The 21,695-nt window shown below is 37.5% G+C and overlaps 1 protein-coding gene across 3 annotated transcripts in view; it reads right to left on the reverse strand.

Annotated features, from left to right (window-relative positions):
* Window positions 1-1,032: 1,032 nt before the first annotated feature.
* LRRK2 (leucine rich repeat kinase 2) overlaps window positions 1,033-21,695 on the reverse strand; it is a 63,565-nt gene continuing 42,902 nt past the window's right edge. For all 3 annotated transcript variants that reach the window (XM_040061722.2, XM_040061723.2, XM_040061724.2), the window contains 20 exons: window positions 21,365-21,566; window positions 20,653-20,741; window positions 19,892-20,079; window positions 18,842-18,996; window positions 17,797-17,943; window positions 17,454-17,645; window positions 16,574-16,720; window positions 16,125-16,225; window positions 15,750-15,940; window positions 14,925-15,085; window positions 13,969-14,139; window positions 12,713-12,813; window positions 12,064-12,258; window positions 10,863-11,056; window positions 10,468-10,540; window positions 9,483-9,667; window positions 8,565-8,717; window positions 7,630-7,838; window positions 4,470-4,544; window positions 1,033-2,665 (listed from right to left, as the gene is read on the reverse strand). In XM_040061722.2, the coding sequence (XP_039917656.1) occupies window positions 2,544-2,665; window positions 4,470-4,544; window positions 7,630-7,838; window positions 8,565-8,717; window positions 9,483-9,667; window positions 10,468-10,540; window positions 10,863-11,056; window positions 12,064-12,258; window positions 12,713-12,813; window positions 13,969-14,139; window positions 14,925-15,085; window positions 15,750-15,940; window positions 16,125-16,225; window positions 16,574-16,720; window positions 17,454-17,645; window positions 17,797-17,943; window positions 18,842-18,996; window positions 19,892-20,079; window positions 20,653-20,741; window positions 21,365-21,566 (3,051 nt within the window). In that variant the 3' untranslated portion in view covers window positions 1,033-2,543. The remainder of the gene's footprint in view (window positions 2,666-4,469; window positions 4,545-7,629; window positions 7,839-8,564; window positions 8,718-9,482; window positions 9,668-10,467; window positions 10,541-10,862; window positions 11,057-12,063; window positions 12,259-12,712; window positions 12,814-13,968; window positions 14,140-14,924; window positions 15,086-15,749; window positions 15,941-16,124; window positions 16,226-16,573; window positions 16,721-17,453; window positions 17,646-17,796; window positions 17,944-18,841; window positions 18,997-19,891; window positions 20,080-20,652; window positions 20,742-21,364; window positions 21,567-21,695) is intronic.

Below are 21,695 nucleotides of genomic sequence, written 5' to 3' on the forward strand. Positions count from 1 at the left end.
TACCTGCACTGAGGGACACGGGGTTACTCACCCAGCTCAGGTGTTCAATCACACCACATGCTTGTTTTCCATGAGCAGAAGGCTCTTTTCTGAAGGAAGGGTTATCTGTTTTTACATGTTGAATGTTATCCTAAGTATGCAAAAAACTGTATCTGACAGAACTTGTCCTCTTATGTGATCAGTTTCCACAGGTTTTCAAACAGCTCCACTGAAACCAGGATGAACATGAAGTTATCGATACTTTTTTCCCTTTTTTGTTATAGTTTTCCAGTAGAGATGTTTCTGGGAACAGGTTTCCTTATAGTGCAGGTTTCAATAGTGCTGTTCCTGCCCTTGGTGGCAGGTGCCAGCCGGGGAGGGGATGCCAGTCCCTGAGCGCTTCAAACAAGAAGCACCTACACAAGATGTTCTCTAAATATCTTCTTGCAGTACTAAAAAGTGTTTGGTGAGGATGCAGCAGGATCACTGTGCTCTGTGTGAATGAGTGCTGTATTGCTCAGCAGTCCCAGTGGGTCACCACCATGACAGAATTTTTCTCTCTAGCCACAGATAAATCTGCAGTGGCCGGTTGAGTCAGGTTTGCAATGAGCTCCTGACATTCTTTTGTCTGCTGTTCCTTTCCTCACCCTCCCTGTAATATTTAATACATGACCCAGTTCAGGCTATGGATCAATGTTGTCCAGAATCTCAAAGAGGTGAGGAATGACCAAGGGACTCTTTACAGGTCACCTCCCATCTCTGGGGAAGACCGAAGGAACACCAAGCAGAAGACAAAGAGAGAAAGGGAAAAGGGCTCAGGCCATGCACTGAGACAGAGCACAAGTGGGAATGCTGCTGTCAATAATACCTACAGAGCCAGGATTTTGCATCATCCTGAAGGAATTAAATGCCACAAAAGCTGCACAGAAAAGCCCCTCCTTAAAAATTCAATGATGAGAAAGTAAGCTTGCATTATTAACAAAGCACAGTTTTAATAGAAATGTTTAGGCTTACATTTCAAAATGACTTACAAATAAACTTAATCACAATGCATATATTCTTTTCTTTAAAAAAAACTAACCACATTCATTCTAACATAATATATATATTTATGAGTTATAAAATCCCATATAAATAGCAAATTCTTCTCAGTACACGGATTACAAGAATGCATAGAAACTGGGATGCATATCTAAAAAGAATCCTGAGTATGCATTCCACAACTGGCAGAAAATAGAACAATGCTAGAGTTGGACACAAGAAATGCAGTTGTCCCAGTACATAATTTTCTAAAAAAACCCCAACCAAACAAAAAAATGAGAACTTTTTGGTTGCTCAACCTTCCTCAAAGGAATGGCACTGGATACGCCACTCCTTGAGATTTGGAGAGCACCCTGTGGATTCTTCTGGTATCAAAAAAGGAGAACAGCACCTGTCTTCAGGTGGACAGAAATAAGGCACTTTCTTAGAGCAGGTCAGTGTGGGCTGTAAGCAGCAGCTGGGACTTACAGCTAGAAAGGAGCAAAGAATGACTCTTGAATGATGCGTGGAAACAAATTTGGAAGAGGCAGCCAGTTCTTACACTCCTCAAGGTTCCCCTGATTATCCCCCAAAACAACATAAATTCAAACAAGAATGAGTAAGTGGAAACTTTTCATGTTAGAAAAATCAAAGCAAAAGTTCCCCTTTTTTTTTTTGGACTGAGGTAAGCAAACAAGCAAGTTGGGCTAAGAGCAAGTCATAGCAGCATTTAGATCAGAGCATTCACCCCGTGCTTTCTCTTCTCTCTTCCAAGAGAGCTGCCCAAGAGAGCTACGTGACTGGCAGCCATCCCAGTGGTGTCACTGCATCTCCTAGGAGCAGGCAGGCTGCAGGAGGACACATGCAGAAGCCTCATGGTGTGTTTAATTTGGAGCTATTTTATTATTGTAGCACAGTGGGGTTTTTTTCTGGTCATAATGAAAAATAAAGTCAATTATTCACGGAAGAAACACAGACAATTCTGCCTCTTCTTTTCAAAGAGTAATGTAGTAATTATCTGTTCCTTCAAACACTGCTGTCAGATAGAATATGATGTTTTTTTCATAGGGTCATGAGCTCTGACATTACTAAACCATGAATCATAGGAGCAAACTCATACATGCAAACTGCAGTAAACACACAGAGGCTTAAATTTCATTTCTTATTAGAGTGTCAACTCAGTAGAGATAATGAAGTAAATTAGAGCCATTTATAGTCTCCTGGCTTATTCCCAGTTTAACTGGGATCAAAAACTGGATGAACAAAGTTATACTGAAGTTGAGCCATAGTTGCAGAGACCAGAACTTCACAGGTAAACAATAGACACATGATACCATTTTAGAATCAGAAATTCTCAACAGTTTTCTGTCCTTTCAAATATTACAAATAACTTCTTTCTTCTTGGTATTCTGTGAATACTCTCATGGTAATTTTCTTCTTGCTTTAAGTTAAAAACAACAGGAAGAAGAAGTTGTAAGTATTGCACAGTATGTTAGGTTGGAACACTAGGAAAAAAAAAAAAAAAGCACTTGCAAGGTGACTTTTCAGTCCAAAGAAAAGCTCTTCATTTTTTCTGCTAATTCCTGTCTAATTTCTACATGTTTTTTCAGGTTTTGCACTTCATGGGGCAGGTTAATGTCCCACACTGACACGCAGGATTGTAACTCTGGAGGAAAAAAAAAGAAAATTTGAAATCTGCAACAGAGATGAGTAATTGCATAATTAGAAATTATTTTGCTTATCTGCTTATTCTCACTTACTCATAAATTTACCCAATGAAGCATGATCTTTAGGACTCAGAAGACAAGTTCCATGACACTTCATGTGTGAGGTGATGCAGTTATGGGCTGCAAACTCTTTAGACTTGGACAATGATTTGGATTCTAGTCCTAAATTTAGAGTATCCCATTTACAAGTACTTGAAGAACCATTTCTGGTGCCTGTGGGCCTTAAGGTCATGACCTAAGCTACAGCTAATGCTAATACTGAGGTGCCTGCTAAAATTTCATCTCTATCTTTCCAAGCAGATATACCCTAAATGCCTGTGAGACTCAAACCTCATTCACTGTAAAATAAAAACTGATTTCATAAGCTAGTGAATATACTGAGAAAAGGTCACTTCTTCAATCTCCATTCATGCAAACAACTCTTTATTCATGAAGAATTCATACTGGTTTTGGTAGAATAGGGATAACTGAGAACACTTAGATGACTTGAGGCTTACAAACTAAGGCCTCAAGGATTCTGGAGTCTCTGATTCTTCTCTGTAGTTAATGTCACTCTTAAATAAATAAAAATGCTAATAAGCCAATGAATGTTCTTATGATTACAGGAACTGGGGACTATCACAATGCTCTAAAGTCTGACTCATTTCAGGCAGCTCATCTACATTTACTCTCCTTAACTTATACTATCATAGCCACATTTTTAGAGTCACTGAAACTGGGATGAGGTAAAGGTGGAGAAGGGCATTGATCAGAGCATCTACTTTAACTGTTTCTTAGAAAAATCTAAATATGCAGATTTTCTATCTTCCAGCACTTTGCTATCCTAATTGTCAGGAAGCTTTTATTGATGTCTGACCAAAATCTCCCTTGGTGTAACAAAAATTTCTTAGTGCTCATCCTAATATCATGTCCTCTCTAAGCTTTGTATTAACCAATTTAACTCCCTGCAACATTTCCTCAGAGGCTGCATTTGTCTTCTCTGGACTATTCCTAATAGTCCAGATCATTCAGCAATAAATGGTCAGGCTCCTCCAGCAGAGGCCACATCAGCCCTCAGCAGAGGATAAGGATTAGCTCATGTCTCACAGACACCACTTTCATGGTGTGAGACTGGTGTTTGCCTCATCTACACCTACGTGACATGGCTGATTCATGACCAGCCTCTGATCAATTCTGACCCTTTTTCTGCAGCACTGCTGATCATTTCCTCATGCTGGTACAGCGGATTATTCCTAATTAAATAAAAGGTCTTGCATTTCTTCTTACAGAATTGTATCCTATTTCCTTCCAGATCATTAGTTCTATTTGTCAGGGTCACTTTGAGTTCTTATCCTGCCCTCCAGTGAGCTTGTCTTAGCTGTGAGTTGTCTGCAAATCTGAAAAGTACATTCACTGTTCTTTCATCCACATCACTCATGAAAACATTGAGGATTCCTAACCTAGCACAAACACCTCTGGAAATCCATTTGATACATTATCCAATTAGACAATGACATTTACTCTCCAAATATACTTTCCCAACAAATTGTATCCTTCAAACAGTGGCCTCCTCGGAACCATTTTTGGAAGTTACTTTTACTTTGTATGAGCCCAGATATGCAAAAGAAAATAAAAACTATTTAATAGCAGTGTTTCAATAAAATTTCATCAAATGATAACAAGCTCTTCACTCTCAGTGAGTAGTCAAACACAATAGTGTCTCCTTCACTAATAACACAAGTTAGTAAAACATAATTCAGATACCTTTGTGATATTTGTTGTCTTCGGTGTCACTTTTATAGCAATATCCCAAAACAAGGACCACATTCTTGAGATTCCCTTTTTAAAAGAAATAAAATGTCAAATCTTAATTTTAATGTGAATTTTGTAATTTAAGGACAGAAAGAGTAAATGACATCAAGGCACTAAGAGGACAGAAAGCAGAGTTCAGTCAATGAGACCCTTTATTCAAAATCATTAACCGTGAAAAACCCAGACACGAAGACAATATAGTTCCCATCTCCATTTAATGTCAGGGTTTATCAGGGTTCCAAGGCATAAGCACAGGATCAGCTGACCAGCCTGCTGAACAAGCCCAAGCACAAAGCCCCTATTATAGAGCACAGGCAGAGGTGCTAGAGTCACAGGAAACAGATGTCACAGCAAAAGGACAGGCTGCAAGTGAAGTCCCAGTGCACAGCAAAGCGTGCCAGTTCAGTTACGAAAAAACTAAACCAACCAAATATGACCAAAAAACTGAGTAAAAATTATGAACTAAAAGTTTTAAACTTATGATAAGTTTAAAATATGGGTGGGAAGTGGAATAGGGGATAGATCATAAGAAGGTACCTACAGAATAATGCAAAAATGACCTGGAAGACAGGATTGGTTGGATCACAACAGGATAAACAGAATGTCCCAGTGTTTCAATATCAAATTCCTGCTTATTTCCAACAAGACATGTCGATAAATGTCTTGCAAAGATACTTTGTAGACCACCAAAGACCCAGCCTATGTCCCTGGGTCAGGATCAGGCCAGGAAAGGAACAGCCCCACTGTGCAGACACCCCACTGCAGCACCGCGCCCCACACCACTTCATACACAGAGCCTTACACTCTCAGGGCAAGGATGAGGAGGGGAGCAGTTTCTGGGGCATAAATAGACTGGAGTACAGCTGAACTGTGAAAGCTGCAGTTGGGAAGTTTTGTACGTGCTGCGGGACCTCTGCACGGTAGAGAGGTCTTTCCTGCCCCGAGGTGGTCAGCACAATATTCTCCTCTGAGAGTGGTGTAAATCTGGTTATAGCAGATGAGGGATGGTGGGAACCATACACATCCTCCATACTCAGATTTTTCATAAATTTAATTTTTTTTCTATAGCCACTCCTATCCATACTACTTACAAAAGTGATTGGAACTTATTTAGACCTAGGTCCTGTCTTACCCTATAGAAATCTAAATTTGCACTTGCAAAATAAACTGCAGATTTACATCTAAATTATTCTCTATGGTAAGTCTCATGCCTATTGAACATCAATGTGTTAGGTGACAGAACTGGAAAATGACACTGTATTTCCATATTCATATATGAAGTACAGATAAAATTAATGTCTCAAAGTCTGGCAATCTCTTTTTCCTGAAATATTTACCTCTGCTTGACATTATATGTTTTAACCTTAAATTAAACTATTTCCCTCTATCGTCTCTTATTTCATATAAGCAATGTGGTACTGTTGAAAAACTGCTCAGCAGCCTCAGTGCCATTTCCAGAGATTCCAGCAGAAACCAAGTCCTTGAACTGAGGGCAAAAAACCTAGCTGCAAAAAGATGATCAAATGAAAAAAGTACACATCAAACAGCACATATCAATCTTATTTGCTGTTCCTGAGATTTGTGCAAATGCAGCTTAACTCCTGAATATTAATTTTTCTATAAATAAAATTTTGATTAAAAATATACAGGTGACTGAAGCTCAAGGTTTTTTAAATCATGATATTCTATACAACATATTTTCCCTATCAGTAACAGCAGCAAGGCAAAATTTATTCCATTTTCATAGTAATTATTCTTTACAAAATGCTAAAAATAAAATATCCCTTTGTAATACTAACACTGTAGCTATCAGGACTAGATGGAATGATAATGCTGTGCTATAGCTGGCACCATTAACAGCTGGGCTCTGAGCAGACTGTAACACTTGCTGTTTCAGGCAAAGGCAAGTCAGAGGAAGGTGAGGTATGTTTGACTCATACAGCATCGCCAGCAGTGTGACCTGACTGGAGTCTATGGATCTTCTGGCGCCAGAAAGGAAGAAACAGCCCACAGAAGTTCCTGATGGTAAGGAGAAAACATCCACAGCCCTGCAACTGTGCTATTTTCTAGCAGAATTACACTGTGCTGCCAAATTCACAATGGCTTCAGCAGTGTTTGGGGGTTTTTTGTGTGTGGTTTTGTTTGTTCGTTTGTTTGTTTGTTTGTTTGTTTTTGTTTTTGTTTTTTTTTTTTTTGTTTGTTTGTTTTTGTTTTTGGTTGGTGGGTTGGTTGGTTTTTTTGGACAGTAAACACACTTTAAATAACACTGACGGGGAAACTCCAGAGTTTTTTCCAAAACACAGTGGAAAATGACGGAAATTCTCATGTCATGCCACAAAGTGCTTTTTGAAGTAATGTGTATTTTGAATGTATTCACCACAGCAGTATCACAAACTTGAGTTGATATGGTCTTTATTACTTTTGGGAGAGGTGCATGACAATGTACAGGTGAAGGAAGTTTCAACAGCTAAGGAGTGTCCCTTCCTCAGCTGCATTCCTGAGGCTGTTCATGGTCACCGCTGAAACCTCACAACTCCTGTCTGCCTACAGCAGCTCAAAACAACTGTCCCTGATGACAGCAGCAGCACATCTATACAAGTCCACACCCCAAGTCCAGGTGTGTAGCACTTTCCCAGCTCAGCTGTGATCTACCTGTGACCCAAATCTAAAAGAACCTGAATGAGGATGGGAGAAGGCAATAAGCACTGAAAGAAAAAATATTAAAATCCAACATGGTCCACAGAGAGAGAAGTCACAAGTGTAACACGTGAGATGGAGAAAGAACACAGGCAGACAATGTAGAGAAGACCATGTGACAGAGCATGACGTGAAGCACAGGACATGGATGCAGTGAAGGTGGGGGGTTCATGTGCAGACCAGTGACAAGTCAGGGAAGAGCTGCTGCTTTATGTGGGCACAGGTATTCAGCCTGCTGGGATTCAGTTTACACCCTAGAGTCTGACACTGATTGAAAATTACAGCCGTGGAGTAGAATGAATTAACAAATCTGGATAATGCTGATCTGTTCCTGGAACACTATAACAAGGAGTACAGAGAGAACCTGAACTTAGCAGTGATTTCCAAGTACTCATCACTTCAAGGTTTTACTTACCCAGCTGAGCTGTTATCATGACTCGAACAGAATCACAGAACTTGTCTATAACTCGTACAGGACGACGCGTTGACAAATCAAGCAGCAAGATATGTCCTCCTCCTGTCCCTATCCACAGTGCAGTGTTTTTCTGCAGACAAATGGTCTTCACTCTTCCAGAATAAGCCAGTTTATGTTTTGATTCCTTATTTAATTTTTCCACTTTGTTCCTACAAGCACAGAAAAAATTTGCATTGGAATTTGGTGGCACCCTATTCGACAGCTACTAAAACAACACTCTGAATACCAGATGTTTAAGCAATCATTCACCAAATCAAATTACAAAATTCTCATCCAAAGAAACTGGGATGAAAACTACTGGACTCCAAAGAGCCATCTGGTCTGCTTCAGAACACCTTTAAGAAGAAGGCAGGAACTCTTCTCAGTTCTCCCCCAGTCTGCAGGAGGTTAATGTCACAGCAAAGAGGGAAGAGCACATCTACACCTGCTCCTAACCTCACCATAAAAAAAGAAATGGATGTGGCATGCTAATGCAGAGGAACAATTTAAATGCAAATGAAAAAGTTGTTGCAGTTAATAAAAATCTGATTTCCTACTGAATATGTGCACTGAAAAGACACTCTTGTTCAGGGGATGTGGGAAGTAGCTGGATTAGCCTTAGTACCTGAAGGACAGCAAAAGGCTTTCTTCTTTCTTGAGCTAAATGAGTCTCCATGACGTAGAGAAATTGGGAAATACAGTAAGGGTCTTTAAAAAGGGGGATTCTGCATGGAAGATTCTGAAGTTCTGGCCACAGGACAGGATAGGAAATCTGTACTTGCCCAACAAACTGGGCAAATCCCTTACTTCTGGCAGGTTAGGTACCATGCTAGAGAAGGCAATCTGATATTCAGCTTCCTATCCACCAGGCCAACAATGTGAAATAAAACACTTACTTAAGAAAATGTGCACAGTCAATTAACTCAGAAAGTTTTTCTGTCTTCTTGTCCCAGATTTCCACAAAATGGCTGTTTTTCTTTGCCAAGTAGATGGATTTGTCTATTGCTATTGAAATAATGTTTGCATCACTGTAAGCATTATGACAGAACCTAGAAGAGAAGAACTCCAGTTAGATACACAGAAAATACTTAGTAGGAAGACTTGACTAGTATGAGTGGGATCAGTTTCCCTCTGACTCCTGCAGAATCATTCAGCCTAAAAATCAAAGGCTAAGATACAACTGAAAGGCTTTGCTTTAATCTTCCTACAGTTCAACATAAATTCTTACAGCAACACAGTTAGGCTGATGACTCCCTTGGAGGCACATTAATGCTCAAAGTCTATGAATAAATCTTTCTCATCAAACACTGTTTTCCCTGCTCAGGAAAAACTCCCCTTAACTTCAGAGTGTGATCTGTCCATGAGAGAATTACATCAAACACTCCCAGTAATTTCTAAATAGTGAGAAGTCAGCAATCTGATGTGATTAAATATATATAGGGCAAAAATATGCACACATATCGTGCTGACAAACATGGAAGGACAAATGCTATGATAAATATGTATGTGTAATTCTAAGTAAAGTAAACAGGGCCTGGACTAGCCCAGCTGGAGAAGAAAACTGATCTGTTGCACAGATATTGACTTCATCAATCCTTTATGGAGCAAAAATGTATTTCCTTGTTTAAAAGCAGCAAGAAATGCTTTCAACATTACTCACTGATACTCCATCTGCATTATGGAAAGAAAATAACAGAAACAAACAAACTCAAAGAACGTGCTCTAGAACAAGACATTCCATCAAAGTAATGTCAGGAATCTTTAATGAAAACAAATGAGCCAAGTAACATCACTTATAAAAATCAAAAACTTACAGTTGACTTGTCTTTGTTTCAATGAGCTTTTGAACAGAGAAATCACTGGTTAAGGCAATGATTTTTGTTCCACAGCCTCCCCAGATTACATTTTTTTCAGACAAGCATAAGGATTCATTTAAGCACATCAGGGGTGTGCTAACATTTCCTATAGTCAGTGTCTTCAAAGGTGTAGCACCCTTACACTGCAAGAAAAAATATACTCTGCCTTAGAAACAAGGAGGATGCAGACACTCAGAATCTTGTTAAAACAAGACCACACAGCCTGCTGAATTAAATTTACACATCTAGATTTTCTGATGGTTCAGAACATTCCCATAACATTACTGACTGAAAAGCACCATATTCCCAGTACAGATAGCAGACAGCCTGTGAGCAGGAACAGGCCAGAGCAGGGACTGACACTTTCTGCAACCCCGGGCACAATTCAAGAACTGGTTGGAAAGATCCATCTATGTCTCTGAAGATGTCCTACATCAGACCATATTCTAATTCTGCAATGCACTCCATAAATGCTCCAAAGGCATATGGTCAGGAACTAAACATTCAGCTGCCAGCTGATATAAACAGCTTCCAGCATTCCTTCATCTGTTCTGAGCAGAACTCTGATCTACAAAAAACCTAAACAATATTTTATTTTTGAACATAGCTGTTTTACAAAAATCTACTGAATGAGAGAAAGAACTATTACAGCAATAAATAAAGGAGATTAAAACTGGTAGAATATTTATTCTTAACAACAACCAATAATGTCAGTCTCTAGCCAGTTTGCCAGGCCTTTCAAAGGAATTTTACACCTCTTAACTCTTTTGTTTAAAGCAGTTATTGTAAAATGTGCAGTTCCTCTCAGACTGCAGTAGAAAATTAATTTTAGTTGTAAAGAAGCAAGTAAAAAATAAGTGTCACTAAATGAAGCTACTCTTTGTAGCTGCTTTAGATATTATAGATAACACTCTGTAGAACAGGGAGCAAAGAACAAGTCTACCTTTACTGCTCTGTCTTCAAAAACTGCTAGTCTGCCATCAGCTGTGCCTACCAAGAAGAAATTCTTCTGTTTGCTGAAATAAAATAAAATAAAATAAAATAAAATAAAATAAAATAAAATAAAATAAAATAATTAATTCTAGAAATGCCTTAATCAGGTAAGAAAATGAGAAATCTCTAGTATGTCAAATATTCAATTAAACACTAAAAGCAAACACAACCCCTGTGATCATGAATGTAGTTCCCAGCTGCATTGGGTACAAAATTAAGTGGAAACACAGGCAAAATAAGCAGTTGTCAGAACAAATTGCAGAGTGTACAGATGTCATTTTCTGAACACCTCAGCTTAACAGTATTTTCAAAATGTAACCCAAAACATTTAAAATTTGCTTATACCTTTGCTTTGAAAGAGAATTAGAGTACAAACAAGTGATGGAATCTGACATTTTCTGCAGACGATGCCTTCTTGTTTCATCTTCTGTGTTAACTGCCCACAGAGAACCAGACTGTGTTCCTGCTACAATCCAGTTTTCTTTCTCAGTAGGAAGAGTCACTAAGGCCAAACTTATAATTTTACTGTCTGCAATATCCTGAGTCAGAAAAGAAGACGAAAAACAACTTGGTCATGATTTCAATACTGGTAAATGCTAGTAAATTACCGATGATAAAAATATAGCACAATCTTCATGGACTCTGGATAGACCCTTGGCCTAACATCCCCTTTAAGAAATCTAATTCCCCTTTAAGAATTCTAATTAGCAAAATATATCATCAACAGGGTCACCTATCTTCAAAATGCTGGGAAGGACCCCTCAAACAGTACACAGGAAAATCTCTCAGCTGAATGTTGACAAAAAATATATTCTTTTTATTCTAACCAAGGTCTCAAAGCCATCAGAGAATTGAACAAATGCAACTATTGCAATACTAATTGCTAACAATGAAAGTATTGGCCTAATATTTATTTTTCTCATTTTAATTTCAGAAAAACAACCCATATAACTTATACCAAAGCTGCCAATTCAGATGTATCATGGTCAACTGATGGCAGATGGAAATAGAACTGAAACAACTTTGATGATGAATCACGCTCAGTTCTGGCACACATGTTCCTCACAGCACATCAGTCCTGGGTAAAACCTTTCCCCTTTGCTCATGGAATAGAACTGACTACCAAAATCAAATTAAAAGAGCATTTGGAGGGCATCACCAAAGTGGCACAAGGGGATGGCATGAAGCTGTTAAGAGACAACCTGGATTGTTAAAAGGAGGTAGAGATACGAAGGTCTGCCTAACTATTAACACCTTTCTGTGGTCTTCATGCTAGAAATAGTTTCCATCTCAGCAGAAGAAAGTAATACAGTATTGGAAAGAGTATTATGAGAAAGTTTGGGCTGGATAGCAGGAAGAGAGTAAAAAGCAACTGCTTTTCTATTTCATTTCATGGATACAATGATGACTCACGAGCCATCTTTGTTCTCTCAAAGCTTAGCTTTCCAGAAGGAATATATCGCTGTAAAAATGCAATTAATTTTTCTGAAATACATCTGTCTGCCAGAAAAAATAGAATAAATGTCAACTTTCCCAGCTTTCATACCTCACAAGTATGTCCATCTGTGTTCAGGTTAACAAATGAAAGTTGTGCCTTTTCTGTGTTCCCATTGCCAATCCAGACTCCTGCCTTCTTGCAGCTTTGATTGGCAGCCACCATGCACTCCGCTGTAGATGTGCTGGGTATGGAGACATATCTCATCAAACAGATAAGCTCTGCAGAATTCAGGATCTCGTAAACCTATAAAGAAAGCCACAGCATGCCCATGGTGACAACAATGGCTTGTACAGTGATAAATAACAAACAACAGATAACATGTTTTAGATATGGACACAGTATCTCAGCAGGCCCAGTCACTTGTACCATAGAACAGTGTGTAACTGCATTGATACTATTTAACAAACTCTTTTTTGCATAGCTCTAGTAAAGACCAATAAGTAATCTGAATTGTGTTTCACTACAATTGCTACACAGCAACACAGGGGAAAATAGCGAGTTAGAGCACGAGGTTGGTAGATTTCAATGGAACAGTTTATTCTGGATGGTGAGAGCAGGCAGTATTTCATGGCAGTTTCCATTCCAGAAAAGAACATTAACTTAATGCCTGATTCGTTTTCAGAAACCACAACTTTGTACTGCCACCTATCATTAAAAAAAAAAAAAAAAAAAAAAATAAACTAAGTATAAGTAATACCTGACAAGATGTTGGTCGTTCCTGAGGGTTTTCCTTCAAACACTTCTTAATTAAATTTTCAACTTCAGGCCAGGGGGAACACCCATATTCTTTGACAGGATCTAGAATGTAAAATGACATTACTTATTAACCAGCATTCACCATAGTTCTAGCAAACCTTCCTATTTTTAGAATTCGTCTAACGTCTTACTGAGCTGCTTTGAGAAATATCACATTCTTAGGTAAAATGTCAGCATGAACAGCTTGGAATTGCTCATCTGCCATTATGTGCTAGAGCATGAAAATACTAGAACTAGAATCCCTTTAATTAACAGCAGTTAAAGCAAATGGACTTTGCTTTATCTTTTTCTTTGATGTCCCTGTGCCTGGGACTGAATTGCAGATATACAAGGGTTGTGTTTCCATTAACACTGACCATTCAAAGGTATGTCACTTCAGCCAACAGTCTTTCAAATTCCTGTAAACACCGCTTTCCACATTTATTCTTCTGAGTAAATGGAATACAGATGAACTTCCAATAAATGATATAGCAAATAGCTCCATATAGCATTTACAAGATATGGAAGTTTTAATTCCCACCTACTGCTTGGAATGTGTATCTTATGACTAGCTGCTGAACTCTCTGAGAAAAAGTCATTCATGACGGTGCCTGTATTGCTTTTCCTTTTAGTTCATCATAATCCACAGCAAATATTCCAGTTCTACTTCAGACAGAGGTAACATTAGTGATGAATACCTGCAAATGAACATACTCAGTGCAGCAAAAGACAGGCACTGTTTGCCTGGGGGCGGAAACTGTCTGAGCTTAGAACTGGACTGTTCTTCTTAAGGAGCAGAAAATGTATGAACACTCTGTCTCTCATAATGGAGAAGCTATGCCAGACTGAGTGATGCTGCTCTTTCCTAAATGGAGCAAAATATTTATTCCTTAAAGAATGTTTCATGAGTATACCCACTATTGCTGGGCAATAACTTAAGAAAACCAGACATTAAGCTTGTAGCGCTATAAAAGTTGCCGAAGTTACACTGTCCTGAGTTATACTGTCCAAATGATTACATCATGTGCAGCCTGATAGCCTGTTTAATCTTCCTTCCAGCAGCCAATAATTATGTATTGTAATGCCAAAGAATATGAAGAATGTTATATTTTTCTAAGTCTCCTTCTATGACCACTATTAAATACAGCATAACTCTTAAGATATGCTATTTCTGAAAGAGGCAGGACAAATGCTAAAACTTTTAGAAACAAGGCATACCTGGTAATTTTCCTTGTATTGCTAATTCATCAAATTCATTTGGAAACTTCAAGCCTTCCATTATTCTACCTCCTCCTGTTAAAATGTCATAAAGCAGCAAGCCAAATGAATAAACATCAGCTTGCTGATTGTAAATAACATTTCCTCTGGCAACCTCTGGTGCTCGAAACCCTGCAAATAAATCATTCATTAATAAGTATGCTTCACATCAAGATGAAGCCATCTTTGTACTTTAAAAAGTAAGCAATTATTGATAAAAATGACACAGGAAGTGCAAGGAAAAACATCAAACTATTTTTGAGCTTGGCAACTGTCCAAAAATATCAGCATTAAGTATAAAGGAAGGGAACAGTACATCAGTTACAGAGCTCCTGCCCCTTTTAATATAAAACAATTATTTTATCAATGAATGCTGAAAATCAAGGGCAAGTCTGCAGTCTTTATTGAACGTTTATCATTTAACACTTGAAGTGATGCACAATTTAAAAGACCCAAAGGAACTTTTCAGAGTGGTTGAATTGTTCAGTCCTTTAGAATGGAAGCTAATAGGTTCTCTCTAAAGCTGGGGAACAGTGAAGATATCTAGTGTTTTTTTAAAAAATTAAGATTTATGTGTGTATTACTGGAAATTAAAACAAAAGATTTTAGCAGTATAATTTACAAACAATAACCACATTAAAACAAGACAATGAAAAATTATTATAAATGCAAGTAATTTAATTTCTTCTTTTTGAACTTTTAATATATTCCTGGACTCTTCTAAAAGGTGTTAAAACATGAACAGGAGGAAAGGCCAAGAGGTATAAATCTGGCATCACAACTTGTAATATGATTAGGATTCCTTTTTGTGATTTTTAACTAGAATATAGATTTGAGTTACTTCTAACAGACGACATGAAAAATATATTAGCTATTTTTGGACCTAATGGACTCTAAATCAAATTATATTTCCATACCTGGTGTGCCCTCGGAGGTTTTTATTCCCATTCGGCAACAATATTGGGAAATGCCATAGTCAGCTATTTTTGCAATAACAGCTGAATTGGGATATAAGGTGAAAAGCAACACATTGTGAGGCTTCAAATCACGGTAGATGATCATTGCTGAATGCAGGTACCTAGTAATCAAAAATATTTATTGAAAGCATTCACAAGTTAGAGATGCATCTGTATACACACAGTGAGTGCGTTATTCCCACAACAGTAAATTGTGCTTTCAAACATGAAATATTGTGCTAAAAATGTCAAACGTCACCAGCACGACACAGCCTTTCTGGATAATGACTTTGGAATTGTTCTGAAATACTACTTCCTGTTTACTGCTTTACTATTTACATTGCAGTATTTTAGTACCAAGTTCTATCTGAAGAGTCACTGATAGTTTGAAAAATGCATCTTAGAACCTTAAGCTTAGCCCTCTTGCAGGTTTTATCATTTTAAAATCACATTGCAATGAGGTGAGGTGATTCATGGACTTTCAGAACTTGAAAAATGCACTATAATAATTTCTTTGACATATCAGTAAGAAATCATCAGCCACATGGAAATTGCACCCAGAGTCTTGCAATTTCTCTACTTATATAAGCATCACTCATTAGCAGGAAAAAAAAACAGGTAATGGAAGTACATGTTACGTATCAGCCAATCAACCATAAAAATGAGCATTTGTCTGACCCAGGAAATATTCTGCTTGAGATGTGAGAGAACAGCAGCCTTTAATCTGCAGTATATCATCTTTGAAGCTATATCCTGTTTTTACAGCAATGCAGAAGTCCCATTTACCTTAAGCCATCTGCTACATGTAGAGCTATCCTGTGCTGAAGTGTTCTAGTTAAACTTGCACTGTCTTGTTGAAGCAAACGATCAAGAGATCCTTTGAGGGCCAATTCCATCACCAGCATGCGGGGACGGATTGCAGCAGCCAGCAAAGACACTAAACTGGGGTGGTGGAGGTGACAAAGCACTGCAAGCTCCTGTAAATTGTAAAATCAGATGAAACAGTGCAAATAGCATAATCTCAACATCTAAAGCAAACTGAGGAATGTTTTGGAGTGAGGTCTTGCAGTTCACTTAAACTTTTAAAACTTTTCGCTAGGGTTGGTATTCCAAGAGAATACCACAGAAAATACTACAGAATACAGAGGCAATGTTTCTTACTTGTCTTAGGAGCCTGAGAGAAGTATGTTTATTGAAAATCTTCACAGCAACCTCTTCACCACCATAGGATGCACGGTACACAGATCCAAACCCACCATCACCTTTGGAACAATAAAATTGAAGAGTATGATAAAAAAAGGGATAACAGCCATTTCTCATAAAAAAAATAGCTGAAAGGGTTCAGTGTCAAAAACATGTGAATCATCTACTGTGTTAATATTCATGATCAGTAAACTGAACACATAAAACCCAGTGTCTTAGTGCACAAGTTAACGGAAAATTCGAAACTCAATAACCTGAAATTAAGAATACCTTAAAATAATAAATTTCTTCAGAAAAGAAATCTTTTAAATGCTCCTTATATGTTGCAGAACTGACTTCAATAGATTTGTTTACATAATCTATGTAAAAAAACACCCCAACAAACCATTCTACAAAATAATGCTTACCTAAGAGAAATTCAGGAGCTTCATCAAATTCCAGGTCATCATTGTTCAACATAATATTTCTAGGTAAATCAGCCAGTATCAGATCAGGAGCAATCTGAGCAATTGGAATGGTCTGTCTTGGTTGATCTGGATTTACCAGAAGGTCACCTAAGAAAACAAAACAAAAGAAAGGGAAAAAAAAAAAAGAAGAAGAAGAAGAAGAAGGGTAGGCATCATTGAAAAATCACTGAAAGGCATGAGGATCTCCGAGAATGTGTAAGACCAATGTAACCAAAATCAGATTCATATATGTGCTTACATACATATATATACACACATATGCAGGCACACAGACATACATATTAACTAAGTTTGCCATTCAAATTCTTGGCTCTTACATATTTAAATATTTTCAAGGTTCTATATATGTACCAATCAAATGTTAAAAAATTTGCTGCTATGTAACACCACGAAACTAACCCATTTTTCTGTCTGTAAAAATAAAGAAAGCTGTTAGTTTGTAGAATGCCATATTGAACATTGTCTTTTAAATTACTGTGCTATGTGATCCAGCCATGAGATCAGTACCAGTTTTACTGTCTGCTGGATTCAGTTCCCGATTGAAGCTGCATTATCAGTATTACAACAAAATTATTCTTTCCATTATTGCTATTTTTATATAACTACACAGAGTAGATGCAATCTGCCTCATATTCCATACTTATGTATTATATAATAGACAGCTCTTACATTAAAAAAGTTTCTTTTGATTTTTTTTTCTTACAGAAATGAAACATTTTTAAATAACATGAAGTACTCAAATGTTATAAAGGGGATGCTGCACAGCATTTGTGTAGATACAAGTGTACCTCTGTATACCTCAAATGGCATAAATATATACCTTCTTCAGCCTTCCTAAGCAAGTCATCAAGTAGTATTTTTTGGTGTTCTTCACCATCTTGAAAGCTGTACAGAGCCCATTTCTTCAACAGTGTTTCCCCTTCACCACACACATCTATTTCCAACAAACCTGGAAACCACTCTTCCATTAGAGAATCTATGTGATCCACAACTTGCCCCAAAAGGATGCACCCTTTAAGGAACAAAAAGAGGGAAATTACAGACCCAATCTGCCATACTTTCAATTGCAAAGATAAACTATATTCCAAAGGCAAAAGCACAACAAACCAAAATGCCAAGCTGCAATCAAACTGGAGCAAAATTCAGGCTCAGGAATAATTAACCTTTTCTGCAAGAAGGTGCTGTAATTTTCAAAAAACTGTCTGGGTTGTTGTCAAATACTGCTGATTCCACTAGACAATAGGCTTCAGGAGACCAGTTCAAGTAGATGCCTTGTCTCCAGTACATTCTATTAGGACGAAGAGCTCGCTCTAGAAAACACAAAATTAGATTAAAAGTCTGATCTTCAATATGAATGTCAATTTTAAAATATTCAGAATAATTCACAGTACTTTGAATTTATAGTTATGATTGTAGGGTTATACTTAGCTAAATAACAAACAAAATAAAGGCTACAGTCTTGCCTCACAAAAACTAAATATATGTCAACTTGGTTCAGTTCTAGAAGGCATACCCACAAACTGTAAGCGTTTAATCAGATGGTAAGTCATGCAGCAGGTAAGCATTACAGAAATGCTTAGGTACATTCAGGTTCAAGTACAGAATATCTCAGGCAAAATATGAAAAAAAGGTGTGATTTAAATTTTTCCTGTCACACACTCATGAAATAGTAGGATGCAACTGGAATTTGATGCTCAGAAGAAACTTGAATGCCAGGACATCAGGCATTTACAAGTGATATTTGCAGAGCATCAGCATGTGAAAGCATGAAATTCCTGGGAAAAATGTAAAGATAAATCCCCTCTTTCTGATAAAAGCAAAGCTTTGAGACTTCAATAAAGGGAGAATTCATGAACCTGAAGAAAAGCAGTTTGTTTTTCTGTGTGGAAGACACATCCCTTCCTGAATTCTTTGTGGAAGCAAATAGCAATATTACATAAATATAAGGATTTCCTCTGTCTCTAGCATGTGAAGGAGAGAAATGGACCACTTACAACCTTTACTTTCTTTTGCACACCACTCTGAAGATTAGGTGCTGTCTGTTCCTGGTTACTTCTAAGTTACAAAAATGAACAGTCTTTTTCTTACATTTGTGAAGTGTTCAGAATTTAGCTAAAGCAAAACTGTGTTGGGGACTAAAGCTTTAACACAGGTGTTGGATTCGAGGCAAACTTGCACACTATTCCTTTTGAAGATAAAGATTTGTACCTCTTCCTGACAGCATGTAAGGTGATATCTCAAGCAACCTGTTGATCAGCCTGGACCAAAATCCCATAGGAAAGTACGGCATCTCATAAAGCCTGATGATAATTTCTGAATTTTCACAGTGAGGAAGCTCTATAACAGGTCTGTGATCAGACAAGCTGAAAGAATAAAAACATTACGACAGTATTTGATGATATAATATATCTGAGCTGATGACGTTATTTATCGTGTAAAATACATTACTTATTAGTGAATGGTCAGGGATGGTCAGGGATCTAACAGATAGTGTGTTTGTTTATTCTACTTGTTTGTGTCAAAGTGAAGTTCTGACAGTAATTTAAACCCAACAACACCTCACTAATGAAGCATTAGATATTTAATGCAAATATGACAAAAATCTGAGACATTCAGATAAAATCTTCCTAGCCCAGGGTTTTGAAGGACATAAAATCCTAATCAGTGCAGCCATGCAACACTCTCTCCATTTGGCAACGTAAACACTACTAAACACATTAGAGAAATCTGTAACTGAGGCAGAGAAATTGAGTTACCTGCTTCAGATAAAACAAAAAACTACATTAATTGTCATAACATTTCTTTTGTCACCACATTTAGTGTCTACACTTTTGGAAGGAGATACTGCCTCTGAGTAACTTATCTGTGGTCCTCACTTCACACAAATAGGTTATGGAAGTGTTTTGTTATCTTTCATATTGCAATAAATATCTGCAATGCTGGCACACTACTGTGTGAAGCTTAATTATAATCTCCTTGCTGTAGTCTTGAAGCATGGTAACTGTAAAAGAAATACTATCCTCAAAGTATTCGACCATTTATAGTTTCCATTTAGCTACCATGTTGATACAACATAAGCTTTATCAGCTACAAGATCCACTTGACATGATCTTCTGTAAAATGTAACATACAAAGAATATGTCACGCTTTCATGTACCAAGTTGCTCTGATGATCAGTGAAACTAGTTAGTCTGATGGGAGGTTTCTATTTTGATCTATCTCTATGGCTGTCATTTGTGGGTTTAGCTCCCTGCTTACCTGCTTGGGATAAGTAGTTGGTCCTCTCCTAATGGCAAAGCAATCTGAAACTTTTCCAGAAGTTTAAAGTATTGTGACATATAGATTTTAGGGAACTTGCTCTTCTTCAAAAGGAATTTTTCCACATCTGAACGCTTTACAATTCCCTTAGGGTATTTGGAAGAGCCTTCCACTTTCACCATCAGAATCTTTTAAAAAAAAAAGAGACATTTTCAGGTGTACATTAATCATTAGATGGAAGTTTCAGAGGTTAGAAAATCTGGATATATACAATAAATTTTGAGAGTGTTTCTAGATCAACATTTCAATGATGGTCTCACTTTATCAGTCTGCTGCTCTCCCATTCCAACTCAATATCCACTCACTTTTCTCTGCCATCTGTACCTAACATACAATTACAAATCTTCCCCCTTCTTACAGCTTTTAGCCCAAAGTTCCTGCTTTCATCCCAACCTGTGGCAACATATTGCAGGATTACCTTGCATCCATGGGGTTTTTCTATTGTACATGTATTCTGGTGTCCATTGCAGTTTAAATTATTTTGGACATTACAATGTAAGAACAGACAAGCAATGACACAGTCAGTTGTCCAGAACGCAATAGAAACAGAAAGAATCAGGTGAAAAAAATGTGGGCCTTGAGAAAATTCTAGATCATGAAACAATAAAGAAATGGTGCAGAAGGAACACTGATGAGTTACAGTGGCTTTAGACAAGGGAAAATGTATCATAAATGTATACACAAAAAGTAATCAGTCTCACCTGTGCCATTATTTTACACAGCCACTTTGGATCTACGAAATACAGATCTCTTAGCTGTAGTGCTGGGTCTTGAAAATGAAGGAGAACACCTGCACAAAGAATACTGTAATTAGCAATACATTGCTCAAGATCAATATTAAGCGAAGTAAGCACTCCACTCTGGGCTGTTTTTATTATATGACTTGACATAAACAATTTGAATAATAAATACAGTTGTATTTATGTCAATATCTCAGAACAGTAGAGTGCACACGTGGCTTACTCAACTTTACCTTTATTTTCAGACTTTTTGTTAGATTTTTAATTTGACTTGCTTTTTTGCTAAGTTCTGTGTAATTTATTATTTCATCTTAGGAAGTCAGTATTGCACTGAGATAAGCTGTTACATATGTTCCTCTGACCACTATTCGATTTCAGCTATCAGAGTAATTGCAACTTTCTTCAGCAACTGTGCTGCCAAAACCAGCAGTAGAATGTTTCCAAGGAGGGATAAGAGAGAGAAAGAGATAAAAACTGTTAAAGCACTGATCCTTCACATCATGGAATTTCCTTCCCAACAATATAGTTTAACAAACTAATGTTACCCAATCTTAGACACTTCAGCTTACTATTTTGTGGCAACCTCGTGAAAGACTTAAAAATGTGTACGGATCTGTCAGCTGCAGATTTACAACAAAGTGCTAACAAACACACATGGGAGAGAATATTTTACCTGATTCATTCAGAAAGTGAATTGCATGAGGGAGTTCATTTTCATCCAGCTGTAACTGGCCTTCTTGTACCAGTTCCAGCAAGCGTTTCTGATCAATTACAGGAAATTCCACTGGGACGTTTTTACGTTCCAGCAAAATTCTCTTTTCCAGCTCCAGGTAGCTGTCAGGAATTAGCTGACCAACCACTGGTTGATCTCTGATCTGTAAAATTAGGAATAATAATTTTAAATGTATTAATTTATTTATGCGAAATGCAGAAAATAAAATGAAGATATAAAGTGTATCCACTTTATTCCACTCAATAGCAGCAGAAAGGAACAAGAACCCTAA

Source organism: Hirundo rustica, chromosome 4, assembly GCF_015227805.2.
Source record: "Hirundo rustica isolate bHirRus1 chromosome 4, bHirRus1.pri.v3, whole genome shotgun sequence".
Classification (NCBI taxonomy): Eukaryota; Metazoa; Chordata; class Aves; order Passeriformes; family Hirundinidae; genus Hirundo; species Hirundo rustica.